Source organism: Lampetra fluviatilis, chromosome 19, assembly GCF_964198595.1.
Source record: "Lampetra fluviatilis chromosome 19, kcLamFluv1.1, whole genome shotgun sequence".
Classification (NCBI taxonomy): Eukaryota; Metazoa; Chordata; class Hyperoartia; order Petromyzontiformes; family Petromyzontidae; genus Lampetra; species Lampetra fluviatilis.
Window position 1 is genome coordinate 151,785 of NC_136293.1, and position 24,316 is coordinate 176,100.

Genomic DNA, 24,316 nt, shown 5'->3' on the forward strand with positions numbered 1-24,316 from the left:
TGACCAGTGACTCTCTACGGACCTGTGACTCTCTATTGACCTGTGACTCTCTATTGACCTGTGACTCTCTACTGACCTGTGACTCTCTACTGACCTTTGACTCTCTACGGGCTCTCTACTGACCTATGACTCTCTACTGACTCTACTGACCAGTGACTCTCTACTGACCTGTGACTCTCTACTGACCTGTGACTCTCTACTGGCTCTCCTGACCTGTGATTCTCTACTTGCTCTCCTGACCTGTGACTCTCTACTGACTCTCTACTGACCTGTGACTCTCTACTGACTCTCTACTGACCTGTGACTTTCTACTGACTCTCCTGACCAATGACTCTCTACTGACTCTCTCCTGACATGTGACTCTCTACTGACTCTCCTGACCAGTGACTCTCTACTAACCTGTGACTCTCTGCTGACTCTCTACTGACCTGTGACTCTCTACTAACCTGTGACTCTACTGACTCTCCTGACCTGTCACTCTCTACTGACTCTCCTGACCTGTGACTCTCTACTGACTCTCTACTGACCTGTGACTCTCTACTGACTCTCTACTGACCTGTGACTTTCTACTGACTCTCCTGACCAATGACTCTCTACTGACTCTCTCCTGACATGTGACTCTCTACTGACTCTCCTGACCAGTGACTCTCTGCTAACCTGTGACTCTGCTGACTCTCTACTGACCTGTGACTCTCTACTGACTCTCTACTTACCTGTGACTTTCTACTGACTCTCCTGACCAATGACTCTCTACTGACTCTCTCCTGACCTGTGACTCTCTACTGACCTGTGACTGTACTGACCTGTGACTCTCTTCTGACTCTACTGACCTGTGACTCTACTGACTCTCCTGACCTGTGACTCTCTACTGACTCTCTCCTGACCTGTGACTCTCTACTGACTCTCTACTGACCTGTGACTTTCTACTGACTCTCCTGACCTGTGACTCTCTACTGACTTTCTCCTGACCTGTGACTCTCTACTGACTACTGACCTGTGACTCTCTACTGACTCTATACTGCCCAGTGACTCTCTACTGACTCTCTACTGACCTGTGACTCTCTACTGACTCTCTACTGACCTGTGACTCTCTACTGACTTTCTCCTGACCTGTGACTCTCTACTGACTCTACTGACCTGTGACTCTCTACTGACTCTCTACTGCCCAGTGACTCTCTACTGACTCTCTACTGACCTGTGACTCTCTACTGACTCTCTACTGACCTGTGACTCTACTGACTCTCTACTGACTTGTGACTCTCTACTGACTCTCTACTGACCAGTGACTCTCTACTGACTCTCTACTGCCCAGTGACTCTCTACTGACTCTCTACTGACCTGTGACTCTCTACTGACTCTCTACTGACCTGTGACTCTACTGGCTCTCCATGCCTGTGACTCTCTACTGACTCTCTACTGACCTGTGACTCTCTACTAACCCGTGACTCTCTACTGACTCTCCTGACCTGTAACTCTCTACTGACTCTCTACTGACCAGTGACTCTCTACGGACCTGTGACTCTCTATTGACCTGTGACTCTCTACTGACCTGTGACTCTCTACTGACCTTTGACTCTCTACGGACTCTCTACTGACCTATGACTCTCTACTGACTCTACTGACCAGTGACTCTCTACTGACCTGTGACTCTCTACTGACCTGTGACTCTCTACTGACTCTCTACTGACCTGTGACTCTCTACTGACTCTCTACTGACCTGTGACTGTCTACTGACTCTCCTGACCAGTGACTCTCTACTAACCTGTGACTCTCTGCTGACTCTCTACTGACTCTCCTGTGACTCTCTACTGACTCTCTACTGACCTGTGACTCTCTACTGACTCTCCTGTGACTCTCTACTGACTCTCCTGACCAGTGACTCTCTGCTAACCTGTGACTCTCTGCTGACTCTCTACTGACCTGTGATTCTCTACTGACTCTCTACTGACCTGTGACTTTCTACTGACTCTCCTGACCTGTGACTCTCTACTAACCTGTGACTCTCTGCTGACTCTCTACTGACCTGTGACTCTCTACTGACTCTCTACTGACCTGTGACTCTCTTCTGACTCTACTGATCTGTGACTCTACTGACTCTCCTGACCTGTGACTCTCTACTGACTCTCTCCTGACCTGTGACTCTCTACTGACCTGTGACTGTACTGACCTGTGACTCTCTTCTGACTCTACTGACCTGTGACTCTACTGACTCTCCTGACCTGTGACTCTCTACTGACTCTCTCCTGACCTGTGACTCTCTACTGACTCTCTACTGACCTGTGACTTTCTACTGACTCTCCTGACCTGTGACTCTCTACTGACTTTCTCCTGACCTGTGACTCTCTACTGACTACTGACCTGTGACTCTCTACTGACTCTCTACTGCCCAGTGACTCTCTACTGACTCTCTACTGACCTGTGACTCTCTACTGACTCTCTACTGACCTGTGACTCTCTACTGACTTTCTCCTGACCTGTGACTCTCTACTTACTCTACTGACCTGTGACTCTCTACTGACTCTCTACTGCCCAGTGACTCTCTACTGACTCTCTACTGACCTGTGACTCTCTACTGACTCTCTACTGACCTGTGACTCTACTCGCTCTCCATGCCTGTGACTCTCTACTGACTTGTGACTCTCTACTGACTCTCTACTGACCAGTGACTCTCTACTGACTCTCTACTGACCTGTGACTCTCTACTAACCCGTGACTCTCTACTGACTCTCCTGACCTGTAACTCTCTACTGACTCTCTACTGACCAGTGACTCTCTACGGACCTGTGAATCTCTATTGACCTGTGACTCTCTACTGACCTGTGACTCTCTACTGACCTTTGACTCTCTACGGACTCTCTACTGACCTATGACTCTCTACTGACTCTACTGACCAGTGACTCTCTACTGACCTGTGACTCTCTACTGACCTCTGACTCTCTACTGGCTCTCCTGACCTGTGACTCTCTACTTGCTCTCCTGACCTGTGACTCTTTACTGACTCTCTACTGACCTGTGACTCTCTACTGACTCTCTACTGACCTGTGACTTTCTACTGACTCTCCTGACCAATGACTCTCTACTGACTCTCTCCTGACATGTGACTCTCTACTGACTCTCCTGACCAGTGACTCTCTACTAACCTGTGACTCTCTGCTGACTCTCTACTGACCTGTGACTCTCTACTAACCTGTGACTCTCTACTGACTCTCCTGACCTGTCACTCTCTACTGACTCTCCTGACCTGTGACTCTCTACTGACTCTCTACTGACCTGTGACTCTCTACTGACCTGTGACTTTCTACTGACTCTCCTGACCAATGACTCTCTACTGACCTCTCCTGACATGTGACTCTCTACTGACTCTCCTGACCAGTGACTCTCTGCTAACCTGTGACTCTCTGCTGACTCTCTACTGACCTGTGACTCTCTACTGACTCTCTACTGACCTGTGACTTTCTACTGACTCTCCTGACCAATGACTCTCTACTGACTCTCTCCTGACATGTGACTCTCTACTGACTCTTCTGACCAGTGACTCTCTACTAACCTGTGACTCTCTGCTGACTCTCCACTGACCAGTGACTCTACTGACTCTCTACTGACCTGTGACTCTCTACTAACCCGTGACTTTCTACTGACTCTCCTGACCTGTAACTCTCTACTGACTCTCTACTGACCAGTGACTCTCTACTGACCTGTGACTCTCTATTGACCTGTGACTCTCTACTGACCTGTGACTCTCTACTGACCTTTGACTCTCTACGGACTCTCTACTGACCTATGACTCTCTACTGACTCTACTGACCAGTGACTCTCTACTGACCTGTGACTCTCTACTGACCTGTGACTCTCTACTGGCTCTCCTGACCTGTGACTCTCTACTTGCTCTCCTGACCTGTGACTCTCTACTGACTCTCTACTGACCTGTGACTCTCTACTGCCTCTCTACTGACCTGTGACTTTCTACTGACTCTCCTGACCAATGACTCTCTACTGACTCTCTCCTGACATGTGACTCTCTACTGACTCTCCTGACCAGTGACTCTCTACTAACCTGTGACTCTCTGCTGACTCTCTACTGACCTGTGACTCTCTACTAACCTGTGACTCTCTACTGACTCTCCTGACCTGTCACTCTCTACTGACTCTCCTGACCTGTGACTCTCTACTGACTCTCTACTGACCTGTGACTCTCTACTGACTCTCTACTGACCTGTGACTTTCTACTGACTCTCCTGACCAATGACTCTCTACTGACTCTCTCCTGACATGTGACTCTCTATTGACTCTCTCCTGACCAGTGACTCTCTGCTAACCTGTGACTCTCTGCTGACTCTCTACTGACCTGTGACTCTCTACTGACTCTCTACTGACCTGTGACTTTCTACTGACTCTCCTGACCAATGACTCTCTACTGACTCTCTCCTGACCTGTGACTCTCTACTGACCTGTGACTGTACTGACCTGTGACTCTCTTCTGACTCTACTGACCTGTGACTCTACTGACTCTCCTGACCTGTGACTCTCTCCTGACTCTCTCCTGACCTGTGACTCTCTACTGACTCTCTACTGACCTGTGACTTTCTACTGACTCTCCTGACCTGTGACTCTCTACTGACTTTCTCCTGACCTGTGACTCTCTACTGACTACTGACCTGTGACTCTCTACTGACTCTCTACTGCCCAGTGACTCTCTACTGACTCTCTACTGACCTGTGACTCTCTACTGACTCTCTACTGACCTGTGACTCTCTACTGACTTTCTCCTGACCTGTGACTCTCTACTGACTCTACTGACCTGTGACTCTCTACTGACTCTCTACTGCCCAGTGACTCTCTACTGACTCTCTACTGACCTGTGACTCTCTACTGACTCTCTACTGACCTGTGACTCTACTGGCTCTCCTTGCCTGTGACTCTCTACTGACTCTCTACTGACTTGTGACTCTCTACTGACTCTCTACTGACCAGTGACTCTCTACTGACTCTCTACTGACCAGTGACTCTCTACTGACTCTCTACTGACCTGTGACTCTCTACTAACCCGTGACTCTCTACTGACTCTCCTGACCTGTAACTCTCTACTGACTCTCTACTGACCAGTGACTCTCTACGGACCTGTGACTCTCTATTGACCTGTGACTCTCTACTGACCTGTGACTCTCTACTGACCTTTGACTCTCTACGGACTCTACTGACCAGTGACTCTCTACTGACCTGTGACTTTCTACTGACCTGTGACTCTCTACTGGCTCTCCTGACCTGTGACTCTCTACTTGCTCTCCTGACCTGTGACTCTCTGACTCTCTACTGACCTGTGACTCTCTACTGACTCTCTACTGACCTGTGACTGTCTACTGACTCTCCTGACCAATGACTCTCTACTGACTCTCTCCTGACATGTGACTCTCTACTGACTCTCCTGACCAGTGACTCTCTACTAACCTGTGACTCTCTGCTGACTCTCTACTGACCTGTGACTCTCTACTAACCTGTGACTCTCTACTGACTCTCCTGACCTGTCACTCTCTACTGACTCTCCTGACCTGTGACTCTCTACTGACTCTCTACTGACCTGTGACTCTCTACTGATTCTCTACTGACCTGTGACTTTCTACTGACTTTCTCCTGACCTGTGACTCTCTACTTACTCTCTCCTGACATGTGACTCTCTACTGACTCTCCTGACCAGTGACTCTCTGCTAACCTGTGACTCTCTGCTGACTCTCTACTGACCTGTGACTTTCTACTGACTCTCCTGACCAATGACTCTCTACTGACTCTCTCCTGACATGTGACTCTCTACTGACTCTCCTGACCAGTGACTCTACTAACCTGTGACTCTCTGCTGACTCTCTACTGACCTGTGACTCTCTACTGACTCTCTACTGACCTGTGACTTTCTACTGACTCTCCTGACCAATGACTCTCTACTGACTCTCTCTTGACATGTGACTCTCTACTGACTCTCCTGACCAGTGACTCTCTACTAACCTGTGACTCTCTACTGACTCTCCTGACCTGTCACTCTCTACTGACTCTCCTGACCTGTGACTCTCTACTGATTCTACTGACCTGTGACTCTCTATTGACCTGTGACTTTCTACTGACTCTCCTGACCAGTGACTCTCTACTGACTCTCTCCTGACATGTGACTCTCTACTGACTCTCCTGACCTGTGACTCTCTACTGACTCTCTACTGACCTGTGACTCTCTACTGACCTGTGACTCTCTACGGACTCTCTACTGACCTATGACTCTCTACTGACTTTCTACTGACCTGTGACTCTCTACTGACCTGTGACTCTCTACTGACTCTCTACTGACCTGTGACTCTCTACTGACTTTCTACTGACCTGTGACTCTCTACTGACTCTCTACTGACCTGTGACTCTCTACTGACCTGTGACTCTCTACTGACTCTCTACTGACCTGTGACTCTCTGCTGACTCTCTACTGACCTGTGACTCTCTACTGACTCTCTACTGATCTGTGACTCTCTACTGACCTGTGACTCTCTACTGACTCTCTACTGACCTTTGACTCTCTACTGACCTGTGACTCTCTACTGACTCTACTGGCCTGTGACTCTCTACTGACTCTCCTGACCTGTGACTCTCTACTGCCTCTCCTGACCTGTCACTCTCTACTGACTCTGTACTGACATGTGACTCTCTACTGACTCTCTACTGACCTGTGACTCTCTACTGACTCTCTACTGACCTGTGACTCTCTACTGACCTGTGACTCTCTCCTGACTCTACTGACCTGTGACTCTCTACTGACTCTCTACTGACCTGTGACTCTCTACGGACTCTCTACTGATCTGTGACTCTCTACTGACCTGTGACTCTCTACTGACTCTACTGACCTGTGACTCTCTACTGACCTGTGACTCTCTACTGACTCTCTACTGACCTGTGACTCTCTACTGACTCTCCTGACCTGTGACTCTCTACTGACTCCTGACCTGTGACTCTCTACTGACTCTCTACTGACTCTAATTGCTCTCGGTTCAGTGACTCACTCTACACTCTACAGGCTCTCCAACAAATCCTCAATAAACCACTCCAATTGCTACCAACGATCCACAAACTATCACCAATTATACAATTTATGTGCATTCGAAGTTTGGTTCTTCCTGAAAATTTTCAGGCGTTCTCACGAGTGTGTTTTTTCTCGTTTATGATTCAAAGTTTAATCTTTATTACCATTCAAGCGAACGCCTGAGCACTTGCCCCGCTCACTGCGTTTGATAAGCAGGCACCCGTGCATTCAAGCGCACGATGCGGCAGACGCGGCTGGTTGGCGTACCTCATGGGCGAGAGGATCCAGGACAACTTCAAGCCAAATAGCAAGCTGGTTGTGGTGGAGGGGAACGTGGCCACTGGCAAGAGAACGCTGGCCAAAGAGCTCGCCAAAAAACTGGGTAAGATACTGCTTACCCATGACCTGTGATTAGTTAATTGAGTTGTGATAGCGCTTCATATTGAATGTAAGTGTTAAAAGTGTCACGTAGATATAAAATAAAACAAATCACGACGTTTCTGGCGCAACACAAGCGTCCGTCATCAGGTGGGAAAGCGTGGTCTGCTGCTGAGGCAGACTGTTTTAAAATGTTTGAAATGGGTGTAGCCCAAGGGTCATAAAGAAGTGGCCGGGGCTAGTGATGTTTATGTGAGAAATTAGCATGTAACTGTAAGATAGGAGATCGGCCTCCTAGATGAGGGCACGGAAGTGGCTATGTCAATGTGAGGGATTAGCATGATGTTAATGTGAGAAATTAGCATGTAAATGTAAGCTAGGAGAGCAGCCTCCTCGACGAGGGCACGGAAGTGGCTATGTTGATGAGGGATTAGCTTGATGTTAACGTGAGAAATTAGAGGGCACACAAGTGGCTATGTTAATGTGAGAGATTAGCATACTCTCAGGTTTTTTCGGTAAGTCACGTAAGTAAAAATAAATAATAAAATACTAGAAATAATAATAGAAATAAAATAATAGATCACGACGTTTCGGAGGCAACACAAGTCTCCGTCATCAGGTGGGACTGTCGCAGCTAAATTTACTGTATCAAGTGAGGCAAAATTCCAAGAGACAAGCTCTTAAATACAAGTTAAGGGGGAGGGGGGGAGGGGCTTATCTGAATGTGGTAGCCAGGGAATAGAACGTGTTGGGGGGGTGGGCGGGGCTACAAGAGAACAATCGGTGCACTTCGACTTAACCAGTGTTGGCTGACAATACAAATACAAAAAAGCAGTACTATTAAACGCTGGGGATGTCAACACTTGGTAAAGTAGAATAGTACCTGTCAAATAAGATGGTACAAATATGTGTAGTTAAATCTTTTTTACATGGTTAATAACATCTTTCCAATGATTACTCACTTTGTACCCATCATCACTGTTGAAGTTATGTCTGTTTGTATATCTGGATGGCTTCGTGTACAAACCTTTGATGGTAGCCAGAAGGTTTGCAGAGCACCTTGGTCTCGGAAAAGACAATATCATGAGAGCCCACAGCGTTGTAGCAATGATCGGCAACGGCGGAAGACTCAATTTTGCCGTGTTTCAAATCTGACTTGTGCTCGTGGACACGATCGGAGACATGACGTTTCGTTTCCCCAATGTAAGAGAGATTAGCATGTTAATGTCAGCTGGTATTTCGACTCTCTGTGTCTCTCTCTCTCTGCCTCTCTCTTAGATCTCTCATGCTCACATGTCCATTGCATTGCACTCTCATGCCTTTGGATTGCACTCTCATGCTCACATGTATTTTGGATTGCACTCTCATACTCACAGGCCCTTTGGATTACACCCGTTGAGTTGCACTCCCTCGTCGAGGTGGCCGCTCTTTTTCTCCTTTTTGACAGTTACATGCTAATTTCTCACAGCATCACTAGCCCTGGCCACTTCTTTATGACCCTTGGGCTACACCCATTTCAAACCTTTTTAAACAGTCTGCCTCAGCAGCAGACCATGCTTTCCCACCTGATGACCGATGCTTGTGTTGCGCCCGAAACGTCGTGATTTATTTTAATTTAAACCTACGTGACTTTACCGAAAGATTCTAGATTTGAAGCTTTCGTGACTGCAAGGATTCATACTCTTAGTTTTTTCGGTAAAGTCACGTAGGTAAAAAATGAAATTAAAATTAATAAAAATAAAATAATAAAATTCACGACGTTTCGGAGGCGACACAAGTCTCCGTCATCAGGTGGGACCGTCACAGCCAGATTAGCTGTATCAAGTGAGGCAGGGATTCCAAGATGCAAGTTTTTAAATACAAGTTAAGGGGGAGGGGGGTGGCTTATCAGAATGTGGTAGCCAATGAATGGAACGTATTGGGAGGGGGAGGCGGGGCTAAAAGAGGTGTGCGTAGGCGTCAACGTGTAAGAGAGGACGAGGGGTACGTGGACGTGGACCTGTTTGTGCACAAGCACATATTGGTGCACATGATAGAAGAGAACAAAAATGCTTATGTTGTTTTTATCCAGTGTTGGCTGACAATCAAATACGAGAAAGGAGAGTACTGTTAAACGCTGGGGATGTTAACACTCGGTAAAGTAAAATAGTGCCCGTCAGATAAGATGGTCCAAAAATGTGTAGTTAAATCTTTTTTTAATGGTTAATGACATCTTTCCAATGATTACTAAGTTTGTACCAATCATCACGGTTGAAATTATGTCTGTTTGTATATCTGAATGGCTTCGTGTACAAACCTTTGATGGTAGCCAGAGGGTTTGCAGAGCACCTTAGTCTCGGGAAAAACAATATCATGAGAGCCCACCGCGTTGTAGCAATGATCGGCAACGGCGGAAGACTCAATTTTGCCGTGTTTCAAATCTGACTTGTGCTCGCGAACATGATCAGAGACATATTTACCAAAAGAACCAAAGAGAATGTGAAAAGAGGATAGTCGACCTAGGGGAGGGCCAGGACCTGGTTCAAATAATCGCTGCTGATGGTAGTGGTGGATGTGAGCTGGACTCAGACTCGGGTCTCTTCTGGTTTCATACAGTGAGGGAAAAAAGTATTTGATCCCCTGCTGATTGTGTACGTTTGCCCACTGACAAAGAAATGATCAGTCTATAATTTTAATGGTAGGTTTATTTAAACAGTGAGAGACAGAATAACAACAACAAAATCCCGAAAAACGCATGTCAAAAATGTTATAAATTGATTTGCATTTTATTGAGGGAAATAAGTATTTGACCCCCTCTCAGTCAGAAAGATTTCTGGCTCCCAGGTGTCTTTTATACAGGTAACGAGCTGAGATTAGGAGCACACTCTTAAAGGGAGTGCTCCTAATCTCAGCTTGTTACCTGTATAAAAGACACCTGTTCACAGAAGCAATCAATCAATCAGATTCCAAACTCTCCACCAAGGCCAAGACCAAAGAGCTCTCCAAGGATGTCAGGGACAAGATTGTAGACCTACACAAGGCTGGGATGGGCTACAAGACCATCTCCAAGCAGCTTGGTGAGAAGGGGACAACAGTTGGTGCGATTATTCGCAAATGGAAGAAACACAAAAGAACTGTCAATCTCCCTCGGCCTGGGGCTCCATGCAAGATCTCACCTCGTGGAGTTGCAATGATCATGAGAACGGTGAGGAATCAGCCCAGAACTACACGGGAGGATCTTGTCAATAATCTCAAGGCAGCTGCGACCATAGTCACCAAGAAAACAGTTGGTAACACACTACGCCGTGAAGGACTGAAATCCTGCAGCGCCCGCAAGGTCCCCCTGCTCAAGAAAGCACATATACATGCCCGTCTGAAGTTTGCCAATGAACATCTGAATGATTCAGAGGACAACTGGGTGAAAGTGTTGTGGCCAAATGAGACCAAAATGAAGCTCTTTGGCATCAACTCAACTCGCCGTGTTTGGAGGAGGAGGAGGAATGCTGCCTATGACCCCAAGAACACCATCTCCACTGTCAAACATGGAGGTGGAAACATGCTTTGGGGGTGTTTTTCTGCTAAGGGGACAGGACAACTTCACCGCATCAAAGGGACGATGGACGGGGCCATGTACCGTCAAATCTTGGGTGAGAACCTCCTTTTCTCAGCCAGGGCATTGAAAATGGGTTGTGGATGGGTATTCTAGCATGACAATGACCCAAAACACACGGCCAAGGCAACAAAGGAGTGGTTCAAGAAGAAGCACATTAAGGTCCTGCAGTGGCCTAACCAGTCTCCAGACCTTAATCCCATTGAAATGCAAACAAAAAACACAACTCTGATAATGTGCACTGTCCTTGAAGTTGATTGGTCCACACCCGAGACAGCTTTCATTAGCCACGCCTTTCTTCCAGGACCTTCTCCAAGGGCCTGAATAATGACATCATCCCCCAGCCCCCTTCCTGGGGTCTGGGGTCCCGACCGTTGGTCACGATGCTCCCCCTCAGGGATTGCCTCGGGCCAATGGCCCGTCATCATTATCCATCAGGTTCAGTCTCCCTTCCGCTCCCTACTGGCACAAGCTAGCACTGCCAGCTATACGTAGTGGCGATCATGTTCAACCATGCCACTACAAAAGTGGCGAAATGCATTCAGGCTCAATTTCGATTTAAAGCTTTCGTGACTGCAGGGATTCATCGTCTTGGTTCTTTCGGTAAAGTCACGTGACTTTACCGAAAGAACCAACAACCAAGACGATTGCATTCAGGCTCACCAGCTCCTGCAACGGCACAACGGGTTGGTGGCGTGTTCCGTGTCCCACGAGGGGCCGGATACACCTGAAGACGTGGAGCCCGTCCCAGCCTGCACATCGACCCAGAGTGGAGGTGGGCGAGGGGACAGCATTGTGCGGCGGGCGGATGACCAGTGACGGCGGAAGACATCTCCTCGTCCCGGAAGCAGCCCCATCGTGTGCTACAGCTGCGGCCTGCCGGGACACGTCTCGTCGGGCTGCCGCGTACGACGACGATGACTCCCCGGACCACCGCCGTCATCCGCCCGACTGTCCTTCGCTCCACTGCACCCTAAGGCAAGTCGCGACACATTTCTCGCTCGGCCCCTGAAACCACCTCACTCATCTCGTGTTTTTGGGTTTCGTTCCGGTCGCGCGTCGGGGCGGGAGGATCTTGATGTTGATTGGGCCGGCCGGACGCTCCGACCGGGTAAGTGGTCGGAGCTGGCCTAGCGAGTGGTGGCCGCGACCGCAGGTTCATCCGCTGTTATTGGACGGATAGAAGGGGTGTAAATTAGGATGTTCGTTGACACCGGTGCATCAGCGACCATCATTTCAGAATTGATTTATAACATCTTACCCCCTAAATGTTGTTCCTCATGCCCTGCTTCGCCACAAACGGTGGTTCATTGGGAATTATTGGGAAAATAACAGTGAAGGTGTGCATTGCTGATGTTACTTTGACATGGCAGGTTCTTGTTTCGACGTCCCTTTCAATTCCTTGCTTGCTCGGGACTGATTTTTTGGGAAGAATGCCCCTGAAAATTTTAATTGACCAGGGGTGCTTGGAATTACCATCCAGCCGTCGAATGGCATTTTTGCCTTCTTCCACGCGCTTATACACAGCTAATGCTACCGTGCAAACACTTGCGTGTAGGACGTTGAGGATTCCCCCCGGCGCACAAATGTTGGTTCTCCTACGATTGCGGAAGCCGCTAGATCGGGGGGCGACGGCGGGAGGAATTATCTTGGGTCCTGTTAATAAAGTCAGTCGTGGCTTGACGTTGGTGGGGGTGCAGACGTTGGTATCCAACGACCAGCAGCCCTTCATTCAGGTCCTTAACGCAGGGTTAGACACGCCGGTCATCCAAGAAGGTACCGTGCTAGCTCATGCGTCGCCAGCGCTTCCTGAGGGAAGCTTTGTGGGCAATGTGGGTGCCGCGTCGAATACGCGGCCGCACCAGAAATCTGATGAGGGGTGGATGGAGCAGTTGGGTTCCGAGAATGCGGATTTGTCCGAGGTCTAGAGGGGGAAGCTGCGAGCGCTTTTGCGCAAATTTTCAGATGTTTTTAGTAAAGGGAAATTTGATATTGGACGCACTACGCTTTTGAGTCATCACATTGATACGGGCAACACCGCTCCCATCCAAAAGAATCCCTTCCGGCTGAGCCCTGTGTAAAAAGAATACGTTCGGCTGGCGGTTGACGAAATGTTAGCCGCGGACATTATTTCACCGTCCACCAGCCCAGGGGAGCACCAATTGTACTCGTTTAAAAGCACGATGATAGCTTCCGCTTTTGTGTTGACTTCCGTAAGCTTAGTAAGGTCTCTGTCGCTGATGCGTCCCCTTACCTCAAATGGATGACTCACTGGATGCTCTAGCCGGAGCGCGGTTCTTTTCCACCCTTGATCTCCTATCCGGTTCTGGCAGTTGCTACTAGACGAAGCCTCTAAACCCAAGACAGCCTTTCGTACACCACAAGGCTTGTTCGAATTCAATCGGCTTCTGATGGGTCTTCATTTTGCGCTGGCCGCGTTCCAGCGATTAATGGGACTGGTCCTGGCTGGTCTCCAGTGGGACTTGCTTGATATACCCCGACGATGTCATCGTTTTCAGCCATACGCTTGACGAACACCTGGAACAGCTACGCGCTGTCTTTCTCAAAATACGTGCGGCCAACCTGAAATTTAAACCACAGAAATGTCACTTCCTTCAGAAATCGGTTCGATATCTTGGCCACATAGTAAGTGAATCGGGCATTGCGACTGACCCGGACAAAACCGCGTGTGTTCGAACTTGGCCGACCCCCATGTCGGTGGGTGAGGTACACAGTTTCATAGGATTCGCGTTCTATATATGGTAGGCACTTTGAAGTGCGCTCTGACCACGCAGCGCTACGGTACGCGCTACGTGTTGACCAGCCTGGTTGGAGGTCCTCCAGGATTACTCCTTTAAGGTTACTTATCGCAAGGGCTCCCGTCACACGAATGCTGACGCCCTGTCGCGATTACCAATGAGCGGCGGGGGCGCCTGCTTTTCGGGCTCCGAGCGCTGTAAGCTGGTCGCTGAGCCCTCGTCCCCTCCCCTCGCGACGTCGGCTGTCGTGGTAATATCTGAGTGGGCCGAGGGTCCGGCGGCGCGTGACGCTGGACCATGCAGAATGGGGGCGCCTCCAGGTGGAGGACACTTCCCTGCTTAAATTGCGACGCCGTGTCACAGAGCCTGAAGGGGGCGAGGATCGACGTGGTATTACCTCTGTCATTCTTAAAGGCGGATTGCTCATGCATTGGAACGGAGGGTTGCGCCAATACAACATCGTTGTGCCCACTGCCCTGTGGGGCAAGGTCATTTTGGCGGTACACTAGCGCTTGTTGCACCTAGGTGTGCATAAGACGTTGGCCACACTTAAGTTGGACTTGTTCTGGCCTGGCATGGCTGAGAATGTTGCGAATTTGTTGAAAGGGTGTGTGCAGTGCGCGCGGTGGAAGCCGCCGGTGAAACCCTGTTGTCCACCATTACAAACGATTCAGGTTTCCCGCGTAAACGAATTAGTTGCGCTAGACATCCTTGGTCTATTCCCCACTACCCCTCGTGGGAATAAGTACTTGCTGGTGAGAGTCGAGTTTTTTTTACGATGGCCTGTGGCGTGGCCGCTCCCTAACCAGTCAGCGGCGACGATGACTGAAGCATTCCTCAATGGATGTAATGGACAAGGGCGCTCCCGAACGTCTTCTGATTGATCAGGGCAAAATGTTTTCTTGTAAGATGTTGCGGGAGGTGTGCGATTTGTTGGGAACAAAGAAAGTACGCACATCACCGTACCACCTGCAGACGGATGGCATGGTTGAGCGCCTACACAGGACTCTGACGTCCATGTTGAGCCACCAGGTCAGCGAGTCCCAACTCGACTAGGAATTACACATTCCCGGAGTCCTATCTGCATATAGGATGGCCCCTCACGCATCCACCGGCTACTCACCGTTTTTTTTAATGTACGGGAGAGAACACGACCCCCCGATTGATATTCAGTTACAGGCCGCGCCCAACAAAGCTAAATCCAAAATGTCACCCTTCAGAAGCTTTCCGAAGCGCGGGAAGCCTCTAGGGTTAATTCCGGTTTGCGTCAATTGGCCAATGAGCGACTGATGGGTTCCCGTGTTTCTATGCATGAGTGAGCGCCTGGGGACAGAGCCTGGTTGCACTGTCCACAGGTACCGGTGGGTACGTCGCCCAAATTGTTCAAACCTTGGAGAGGGCTGGTTGATGTGATTTGGGTTGTTTGACCACAGTGTGTCCAGATCTACTTCGGGCAGCGGAGTTCGTTTGTGCATCCCTCGCGCCTCAAATCTTTCATTGCGCCACGCGAGTTCATTTCATCTCCACACCACAGGGGCCGAGTGTCAGATGTGTCCGGCGAGCCGGAGTGTGTGCCCGCTGAGGGTGGTCCTCAGGGGAGTTGTGTGAACCCCTTCCCCAGGTGCCGCTCGCCTGACGTCCCCAGCACCGCCGCCTGCGCCATCTCCACTGGATTCGGGAGAGGAGAACCCGTCAACCCGGCCTACTGCTCTTCGTGAGGAGCCGGACTCGAAGGGACAATGGCATATTTCCCCCGTGACCTCCAGGGATAGCGAGTCCACCTCCCCTGGAGGCCCGGCCACAAGAACTCGTTCTAAAACTCTTCGGGTTTCGTGATCCCCACACACACACACTCCCACTTCCTCAGTTGGTTGTCGCACTCGGTAAGCCGTATCGGTTATTGGCTGAACCTAACCCTTATTGTGCTTGCGGGTGTTGTTACTCTGTGAGGGTGGGAGATGTTAGCGATAAAGGGGATTCCGAGCGTTCGCAGTGCACTGCACTGTGTTTTTTTCACTCGTGTTGTTCTGTACTCACACCCTTCTCCCCTTTGTTAATGTACATTTGTAGGTAGTGTAAATATTGTATAGGTGGGTTTGGGTATTTAATTGGTTATTGTTACTTGTTGAGGCACACATAGCGGTAATCACTTTTTACTCACTTTTATCACCTTACTCACTTAGTTCGTTAAAAGGGGGAGTTGACAGCCGGGATGGCTGAGTGCTACGGAGGGGGGGGGGTGATGTAGTAACATCACAGATGTCACTGTGTGGTGCCGGCTCTAGCGAGGCATGGCGTTCAATGCATTGTCATCGCAGACACCCTGTAGGTGGGTGTAGTACCAGCCCTAGAGGGGGCTCGGTGAGTGCTGGGATAGCGCAGTGGCACTACACATGGCGTGCAGTGCCGACTCCTACAGGGGGAGTGTGAGAGTGTCCGCCATGGGATGAGGTTACCCTAGGCCAGGGGTCTGCAACCTTTAAGACATAAAGAGCCACTTGGACCCGTTTCCGAAGGAAAAAATAAACTGGGAGCCGCAAAACCATTGCAACATTTAAAACAAATATAACACTGCATATATTGTTTCTTACCTTATTGCTATATACAGGATCGTGCAGTCAGCTGTCAATCTGAATAAAAAAAGGACTTTTTCACTTAACAATGTAAAATATATTTTTGCAAATTAATAGCTAAATTACCTGGTTAATGGGATTTTTGCTCCTGAACCTCAGTGCACAGTGTCTGCACATCAGGGCTGTAAGACGTCACCTTCATTTTCACACAGGCTTGCAAGCTGTCATCTGTGAGGCGTGATCGATGTTTGTTTTTAATATAGTTCATGTTGGAGAAGACCTGCTCACATACATATGTGGAGCCGAAGATCGACAGGACTCCAAATGCATACTTTTTCATGTTTATATAAGTGTTGGGGATGGCATTCCATGTTTCGAATACAAGTTTGTCCTGTTTGGGAAGGTTTTCAATATCACTCCATTTATGATTCTGAGCCAGAATGGCCTTCTGACGGGCAACATCCTCAAGAGTAGCGGTCAAGCATTTGAACTTGGACACCCATATATCTTTGTCGGCTATATCGGCCAGTTCCATCTCAAGATCAGGTTGACTTACACCTGCAAATGCAGTCATATTCAATAGGGATGGATCGATCGCCAGGGGAGTGACAGGGAAGGATAATGTCGTTTTTCCTCTCTGAACTCACAGAATCGTTTCCCAAACGAACTTTGCATTGTGGTGATTGCAGACTTGAAATATTCCAAATTTATCGTATCATGACTTTGTTTGAACTCTCTCAAAGAGGGAAAGTGAGACAGTGTACCTCTCTGTAAATCTTTGACAAACACTGTCAACTTGCGCTCGAATGCCAAAACCTCCTCCAGCATGTGCAGGGCTGTGCCTCCTTTCCCCTGAAGGGTTGTATTTAGCGTGTTTAGATGTGCTGTCATGTCTACCATAAAATGTAATTTTTCCAGCCACTCTGGCTGTTCCAGCTCAGCAAAGGTGAGCTCTTTGCTGCCCAGGAAGGTTTTTACTTCTTCCAAACATGTGACAAAGCAACGGCAACGTTATTGCCTGTCACCGGGCGGGCAGTGTGGAGCGGAGCGGCGACCTGTCAGCAGCGGCAACGCCAGAGCAGGTGTCACAGTGCGCCTCCTCCCCTCGCTAGCATCCGCCCCGGAGCCGCGGTCAAGGTTCAAAAGAGCCGCATGCGGCTCCGGAGCCGCAGGTTGCCGACCCCTGCCCTAGGCCATGGCACTCTGGTAGACCCTGGAAGGCACGTGACTAGTAAGATCTACACAAGAGCCCCAGGTGGGGGCTAGGGGGTTGTCACGTGCCAGGGTGAGATCCTACGGGAAGGGTCGAGAAACGACAAGAGGTTTCTCGAAGGTGGTCATGGCCAAGGGCGGGGCCAGCCACGTCCCAGGAGGATATAAACCGGGTCCGCACAGGAAATGGGGTTCAGCGTTGTTGTCGTCATCTGAAGATCTACGTTCTACGTCCAAGAAGAAGTCACCAACACGTGGATGAGGACCCCAGCTAGGGTCCTGTCCTTTGTAGCTACTCCCAGTAACTAGCGTAGTTAGCCTGGTGGTCCACCACCATAGGTTATCTGGTAAAGGGGCAGTAGCCCCTTTGTGTTATGTGTTGGTGTTAATAAATGTGTTGCCTCCAAGAAGTACGTCTGCGACTCAGTTGGATCCACTACATATTTAATGGAGCGCCCTCTACACCGAAAGTCAATCAATGTGAGTAGCACGTGTAATCTTTTTTCTTTGCCACTTGTGTTAGACATGCTGCATTTGCCAGCTGCGGATGTGCACTACTGGGACCACATCACGGGTGACAGGTCCATCCTTGATCCGTGCTACAGCGGCATTTGCAGCTTGGAGAAGTTCTTAGCCAACCCGAACAACCCGGATGGAAATGCCTTTCGCCTGCAGCTGTGGATGTACACCATACGTATGCTGCAGTACTCGGATGCACTGGTTCACCTGCTCAGCACCGGTAAGCAACGTGGGGTGCACAGTTCACTCTACACGGTGATGAGGATGAATGCTATATTCACATTGTAATTGCTCAGGAATGTTTCAGCTTTGTTAAATATTGTCATATTAATGAGTGTCAAATGGTTACTAGTAAACAGGTAACCATTTTCAGAATTGATTACCAGTTCTGAATGTCAGGAACAGGGAATTGCAGTGGCATTTTAATAGGAAGAGATAGAGAACCCATGCTACCCCACCGCATTTGACCTTCCGATCCACTAACTGGTACACACATGAATACTGCTGGGTGGACAGAGGAGAGGGAATTTAAGAAACTTGCTCCATTGTTTCAATTCCCACGCTGGGAGATGGAATTGAACCGGTGACCTGGATTGCAAGTGAAGTGTGCTCACCATTGCACCGCGGCAGCTTCCTTTGTTTCTTGACCCATTATAATGAGTTGCAGCACAACCTAAGTGTTCGAGTTTCCCCTACATAGCAGTATACACTTTTAGACATCAAATAGAAATGGGAGCAGGAAATTCGTTTTCCTTCCTTTTAATTCGAGAACAATGCATGGAGCTGTTGCATATTGAAATTCCTGAAGTGGCTGTCAGAAGCTATTGCCTCATAAGTGATGGAAAGCTTCTAGATGCGGAGCTCAAGGCCTTGATCCCTTTACCTGGAGCACTTCAGCAACCGCTCGTGGGTTCACCGACCTTCAGTGTATATAGCACTTCAACCGATCTCGACCTTCCTGCGGCCGCTCGCATGTGGAGCCTCAAAGACTCCAGATGCAACCTCGTTGAGCTCCTAGGACCGGACTACAGGAAATGAACATACAATTTGTCAGGCAGCAATTGGCAGAGGCTGTGAACTGTGTTGTGCAAATCCCAGAATATTTGTGCACGTCCTAGCGAGATCTAAAATATGGACCCACGAACACAGCTTTGGCTGCTCGGGATATTGTCATCCCACGACACCAGACAATCAGCTACCGGTAAGACAACCCCCATGCATAATTGCTGTCGAGATATCACTGCTCCATGCACCTCAGCCGGCGTGTGGCTGAGGTGATGTACGATGTATATTTATGTTCTTAATGAAGACTCGGTCTCACTGAGTCTGAAGACTTTCTTGGGTAAACAAGCATAACAATATTACATTCTTCAAAAATCGCGAGTGAAACTAAATTTTGTGAATCGCAATGGCTTTACCCATTAATTTAAAGAACAAATATTTGAAACGATTAAATAATTATTTATTGAAAACAAAAATTATTTATTGAAAACAAAAATTATTCACCAATTCGGGGAAGTCACCAAAAGATCTGCTGCATGTTGGGATGACTGGAAAGGCAATGTAGAGGTGCTACTATTGCACTGCAGGGACACCGTGACGCTGTCGTGGATGGATGATGACACAGCCTCCCGGGTGGCTTGTTTGATGCAAACATTTGATTTCGGAAATTGAAAAGTGTTAATAATTTGTCAATTGTGTTATCGTGTAATTTCGTAGTCCGAGCATTCGTAAATCGAGGGATACCTATTTTAAGTGCTATACATTGTGTGTACATTTCCAAAGTTGCATGTTTGCAAGGCATTTATTACGTTTCTTGTTTGACTGCATTGGTAACTGGAGGTTGATGTTTTTCTGCTCGTGATTTCCCTACAGGCCAGGGAGTGGTGCTGGAGCGGTCCCTCTTCAGTGACTTTGTCTTCCTGGAGGCTATGCACAAGCAAGGCTACGTCCGCAAACAGTGTAGGTGCCATTAGACCGTCTGTTGCCTCCTGCTTCATTGTATCAGAATCAGACGTATCATGAATAAAGATCACTCATGCAAATGTCATAATCTCACACACATACACATACCTGTCAACCCCTTATCAGTGCCTACCTTATTACAGACAAATTCAGACCTGATTGGTAACCCCGTGCCATTATCAATCTCAACATTCATCCGACAGTCCCATCACAAGGGAGAATCACAAACAAATAAACACTTTTTTTGCCCGGATTGAAACGGCTGTATGGACCTGAAAAACGTATGGGTTGACAGGTATGCATACATGACACAAATCAGATTGCAGAATATTTATTTATACTGGAGGAATCCGATGAGCTGTCAAGCAGAAAGACTTGGTTCATGTAGTTCATCCACAAATCCATTGATTGCCGTGACAAGAGGCTATAGCCCTTTTGCCCACTTCTGCTGTGGTTGTCCCACCTGAAGACGGACGCTTGTGTTGCACCTGAAACGTCGTGATTTAATTTTATTTTATACCTGTGTGACTTTACTGAAAGAACCAAAGAGTATATATTCTGACCACCCTGCATTGACCTTACCCTGGGTACAATAAAATTTGAAAATGTATATTCTTGGGTCTTTTGTTGAAGTGACGTACATAGGTTCAAATAAAATAACAAAAAACTATGACGTTTCAATCGCAACACAAGCAATCGTCAGCAGGAGAAAAAATAGCGGGAAAGCTGCTGAGGCAGGATGTTTTAAAGGTTTGAAATGGGTGTAGACATTTAACCTGTTGTTAAACCAGAGAGTCGAAAATAACTATTAACATCGGGAGGTAGGATGGAAACATCACAGCCAGTTATGACTTAAACTGGTTAATAACGTCCTTCCAATGATTGCTCAGTTTGTGTCTGTGTCTATATATATGTAGTGTGGTAAAATACACGGTGCGCACTGCCAGCCAAGGGAAACCGAAGGCAGGCAGGTGCGCGTGTGGAACGTAAGGTTTCACGAGCAAACCACCTCATTAACGGGAGATTCGGTTGCAGACGGGGTCGGCCTGGGGTTGTACGCTGGCACTGGAGGTGTCGCCTGGGAGACGTGCGATGAGGGGTGATTGATGGCCTGACAGACGCCAAGCTCTGAGTGAGTGAAGCTGGGTGGAAGCTCTGTGTGAGTGAAGCTGGGTGGAAGCATCTGAGTGAGTGAAGCTGGGTGGAAGCTCTGTGTGAGTGAAGCTGGGTGGAAGCTCTGAGTGAGTGAAACTGGGTGGAAGCTCTGTGTGAGTGAAGCTGGGTGGAAGCTCTGTGTGAGTGAAGCTGGGTGGAAGCTCTGAGTGAGTGAAGCTGGGTGGAAGCTCTGTGAGACTGAAGCTGGGTGGAAGCTCTGAGTGAGTGAAGCTGGGTGGAAGCTCTGAGTGAGTGAAGCTGGGTGGAAGCTGTGTGTGAGTGAAGCTGGGTGGAAGCCTCTCAGTGAGTGAAGCTGGGTGGAAGCTCTGTGTGAGTGAAGCTGGGTGGAAGCCTCTCAGTGAGTGAAGCTGGGTGGAAGCTCTGTGTGATTGAAGCTGGGTGGAAGCTCTGAGTGAGTGAAGCTGGGTGGAAGCTCTGTGTGAGTGAAGCTGGGTGGAAGCTCTGAGTGAGTGAAGCTGGGTGGAAGCTCTGTGTGAGTGAAGCTGGGTGGAAGCTGTGTGTGAGTGAAGCTGGGTGGAAGCCTCTCAGTGAGTGAAGCTGGGTGGAAGCTCTGTGTGAGTGAAGCTGGGTGGAAGCCTCTCAGTGAGTGAAGCTGGGTGGAAGCTCTGTGTGAGTGAAGCTGGGTGGAAGCTCTGTGTGAGTGAAGCTGGGTGGAAGCCTCTCAGTGAGTGAAGCTGGGTGGAAGCATCTGAGTGAGTGAAGCTGGGTGGAAGCATCTGAGTGAGTGAAGCTGGGTGGAAGCCTCTCAGTGAGTGAAGCTGGGTGGAAGCTCTGAGTGAGCGAAGCTGGGTGGAAGCCTCTCAGTGAGTGAAGCTGGGTGGAAGCTCTGAGTGAGCGAAGCTGGGTGGAAGCCTCTCAGTGAGTGAAGCTGGGTGGAAGCTCTGAGTGAGTGAAGCTGGGTGGAAGCCTCTCAGTGAGTGAAGCTGAGTGGAAGCTCTGAGTGAGCGAAGCTGGGTGGAAGCATCTGAGTGAGTGAAGCTGGGTGGAAGCATCTGAGTGAGTGAAGCTGGGTGGAAGCCTCTGTGTGAGTGAAGCTGGGTGGAAGCATCTGAGTGAGTGAAGCTGGGTGGAAGCATCCGAGTGAGTGAAGCTGGGTGGAAGCATCTGAGTGAGTGAAGCTGGGTAGAAGCTCTGAGTGAGTGAAGCTGGGTGGAAGCCTCTCAGTGAGTGAAGCTGGGTGGAAGCTCTGAGTGAGCGAAGCTGGGTGGAAGCCTCTCAGTGAGTGAAGCTGGGTAGAAGCTCTGAGTGAGTGAAGCTGGGTGGAAGCCTCTCAGTGAGTGAAGCTGGGTGGAAGCTCTGAGTGAGCGAAGCTGGGTGGAAGCCTCTCAGTGAGTGAAGCTGGGTGGAAGCTCTGAGTGAGTGAAGCTGGGTGGAAGCCTCTCAGTGAGTGAAGCTGGGTGGAAGCTCTGAGTGAGCGAAGCTGGGTGGAAGCATCTGAGTGAGTGAAGCTGGGTGGAAGCATCTGAGTGAGTGAAGCTGGGTGCAAGCCTCTGTGTGAGTGAAGCTGGGTGGAAGCATCTGTGTAAGTGAAGCTGGGTGGAAGCATCTGAGTGAGTGAAGCTGGGTGGAAGCATCCGAGTGAGTGAAGCTGGGTGGAAGCTCTGAGTCAGTGAAGCTGGGTGGAAGCCTCTGTGTGAGTGAAGCTGGGTGGAAGCTCTGAGTGAGTGAAGCTGGGTGGAAGCTCTGTGTGAGTGAAGCTGGGTGGAAGCTCTGTGTGAGTGAAGCTGGATGGAAGCTATGTGTGAGTGAAGCTGGGTGGAAGCTCTGAGTGAGTGAAGCTGGGTGGAAGCTCTGAGTGAGTGAAGCTGGGTGGAAGCCTCTGAGTGAGTGAAGGTGGGTGGAAGCTCTGTGTGAGTGAAGCTGGGTGGAAGCTATGTGTGAGTGAAGCTGGGTGGAAGCTCTGAGTGAGTGAAGCTGGGTGGAAGCCTCTGTGTGAGTGAAGCTGGGTGGAAGCTCTGTGTGAGTGAAGCTGGGTGGAAGCTCTGTGTGAGTGAAGCTGGGTGGAAGCTATGTGTGAGTGAAGCTGGTTGGAAGCTCTGTGTGAGTGAAGCTGGGTGGAAGCTCTGTGTGAGTGAAGCTGGGTGGAAGCCTCTCAGTGAGTGAAGCTGGGTGGAAGCATCTGAGTGAGTGAAGCTGGGTGGAAGCATCTGAGTGAGTGAAGCTGGGTGGAAGCCTCTCAGTGAGTGAAGCTGGGTGGAAGCTCTGAGTGAGTGAAGCTGGGTGGAAGCCTCTCAGTGAGTGAAGCTGGGTGGAAGCTCTGAGTGAGCGAAGCTGGGTGGAAGCCTCTCAGTGAGTGAAGCTGGGTGGAAGCTCTGAGTGAGTGAAGCTGGGTGGAAGCCTCTCAGTGAGTGAAGCTGGGTGGAAGCTCTGAGTGAGCGAAGCTGGGTGGAAGCATCTGAGTGAGTGAAGCTGGGTGGAAGCATCTGAGTGAGTGAAGCTGGGTGGAAGCCTCTGTGTGAGTGAAGCTGGGTGGAAGCATCTGTGTAAGTGAAGCTGGGTGGAAGCATCTGAGTGAGTGAAGCTGGGTGGAAGCATCCGAGTGAGTGAAGCTGGGTGGAAGCATCTGAGTGAGTGAAGCTGGGTGGAAGCCTCTCAGTGAGTGAAGCTGGGTAGAAGCTCTGAGTGAGTGAAGCTGGGTGGAAGCCTCTCAGTGAGTGAAGCTGGGTGGAAGCTCTGAGTGAGCGAAGCTGGGTGGAAGCCTCTCAGTGAGTGAAGCTGGGTGGAAGCTCTGAGTGAGTGAAGCTGGGTGGAAGCCTCTCAGTGAGTGAAGCTGGGTGGAAGCTCTGAGTGAGCGAAGCTGGGTGGAAGCATCTGAGTGAGTGAAGCTGGGTGGAAGCATCTGAGTGAGTGAAGCTGGGTGCAAGCCTCTGTGTGAGTGAAGCTGGGTGGAAGCATCTGTGTAAGTGAAGCTGGGTGGAAGCATCTGAGTGAGTGAAGCTGGGTGGAAGCATCCGAGTGAGTGAAGCTGGGTGGAAGCTCTGAGTGAGTGAAGCTGGGTGGAAGCCTCTCAGTGAGTGAAGCTGGGTGGAAGCATCCGAGTGAGTGAAGCTGGGTGGAAGCATCTGTGTGAGTGAAGCTGGGTGGAAGCTCTGAGTGA

General features: G+C 49.4%; 1 protein-coding gene across 1 annotated transcript in view; it reads left to right on the forward strand.

The window, feature by feature from the left end:
* NDUFA10 (NADH:ubiquinone oxidoreductase subunit A10) overlaps positions 1 to 24,316 on the forward strand; it is a 66,774-nt gene that overhangs the window by 33,056 nt on the left and 9,402 nt on the right. The window contains exons 2-4 of the mRNA XM_078864774.1: positions 7,265 to 7,430; positions 18,083 to 18,298; positions 19,954 to 20,040. Coding sequence (XP_078720900.1) covers positions 7,265 to 7,430; positions 18,083 to 18,298; positions 19,954 to 20,040 — 469 coding nt within the window. The remainder of the gene's footprint in view (positions 1 to 7,264; positions 7,431 to 18,082; positions 18,299 to 19,953; positions 20,041 to 24,316) is intronic.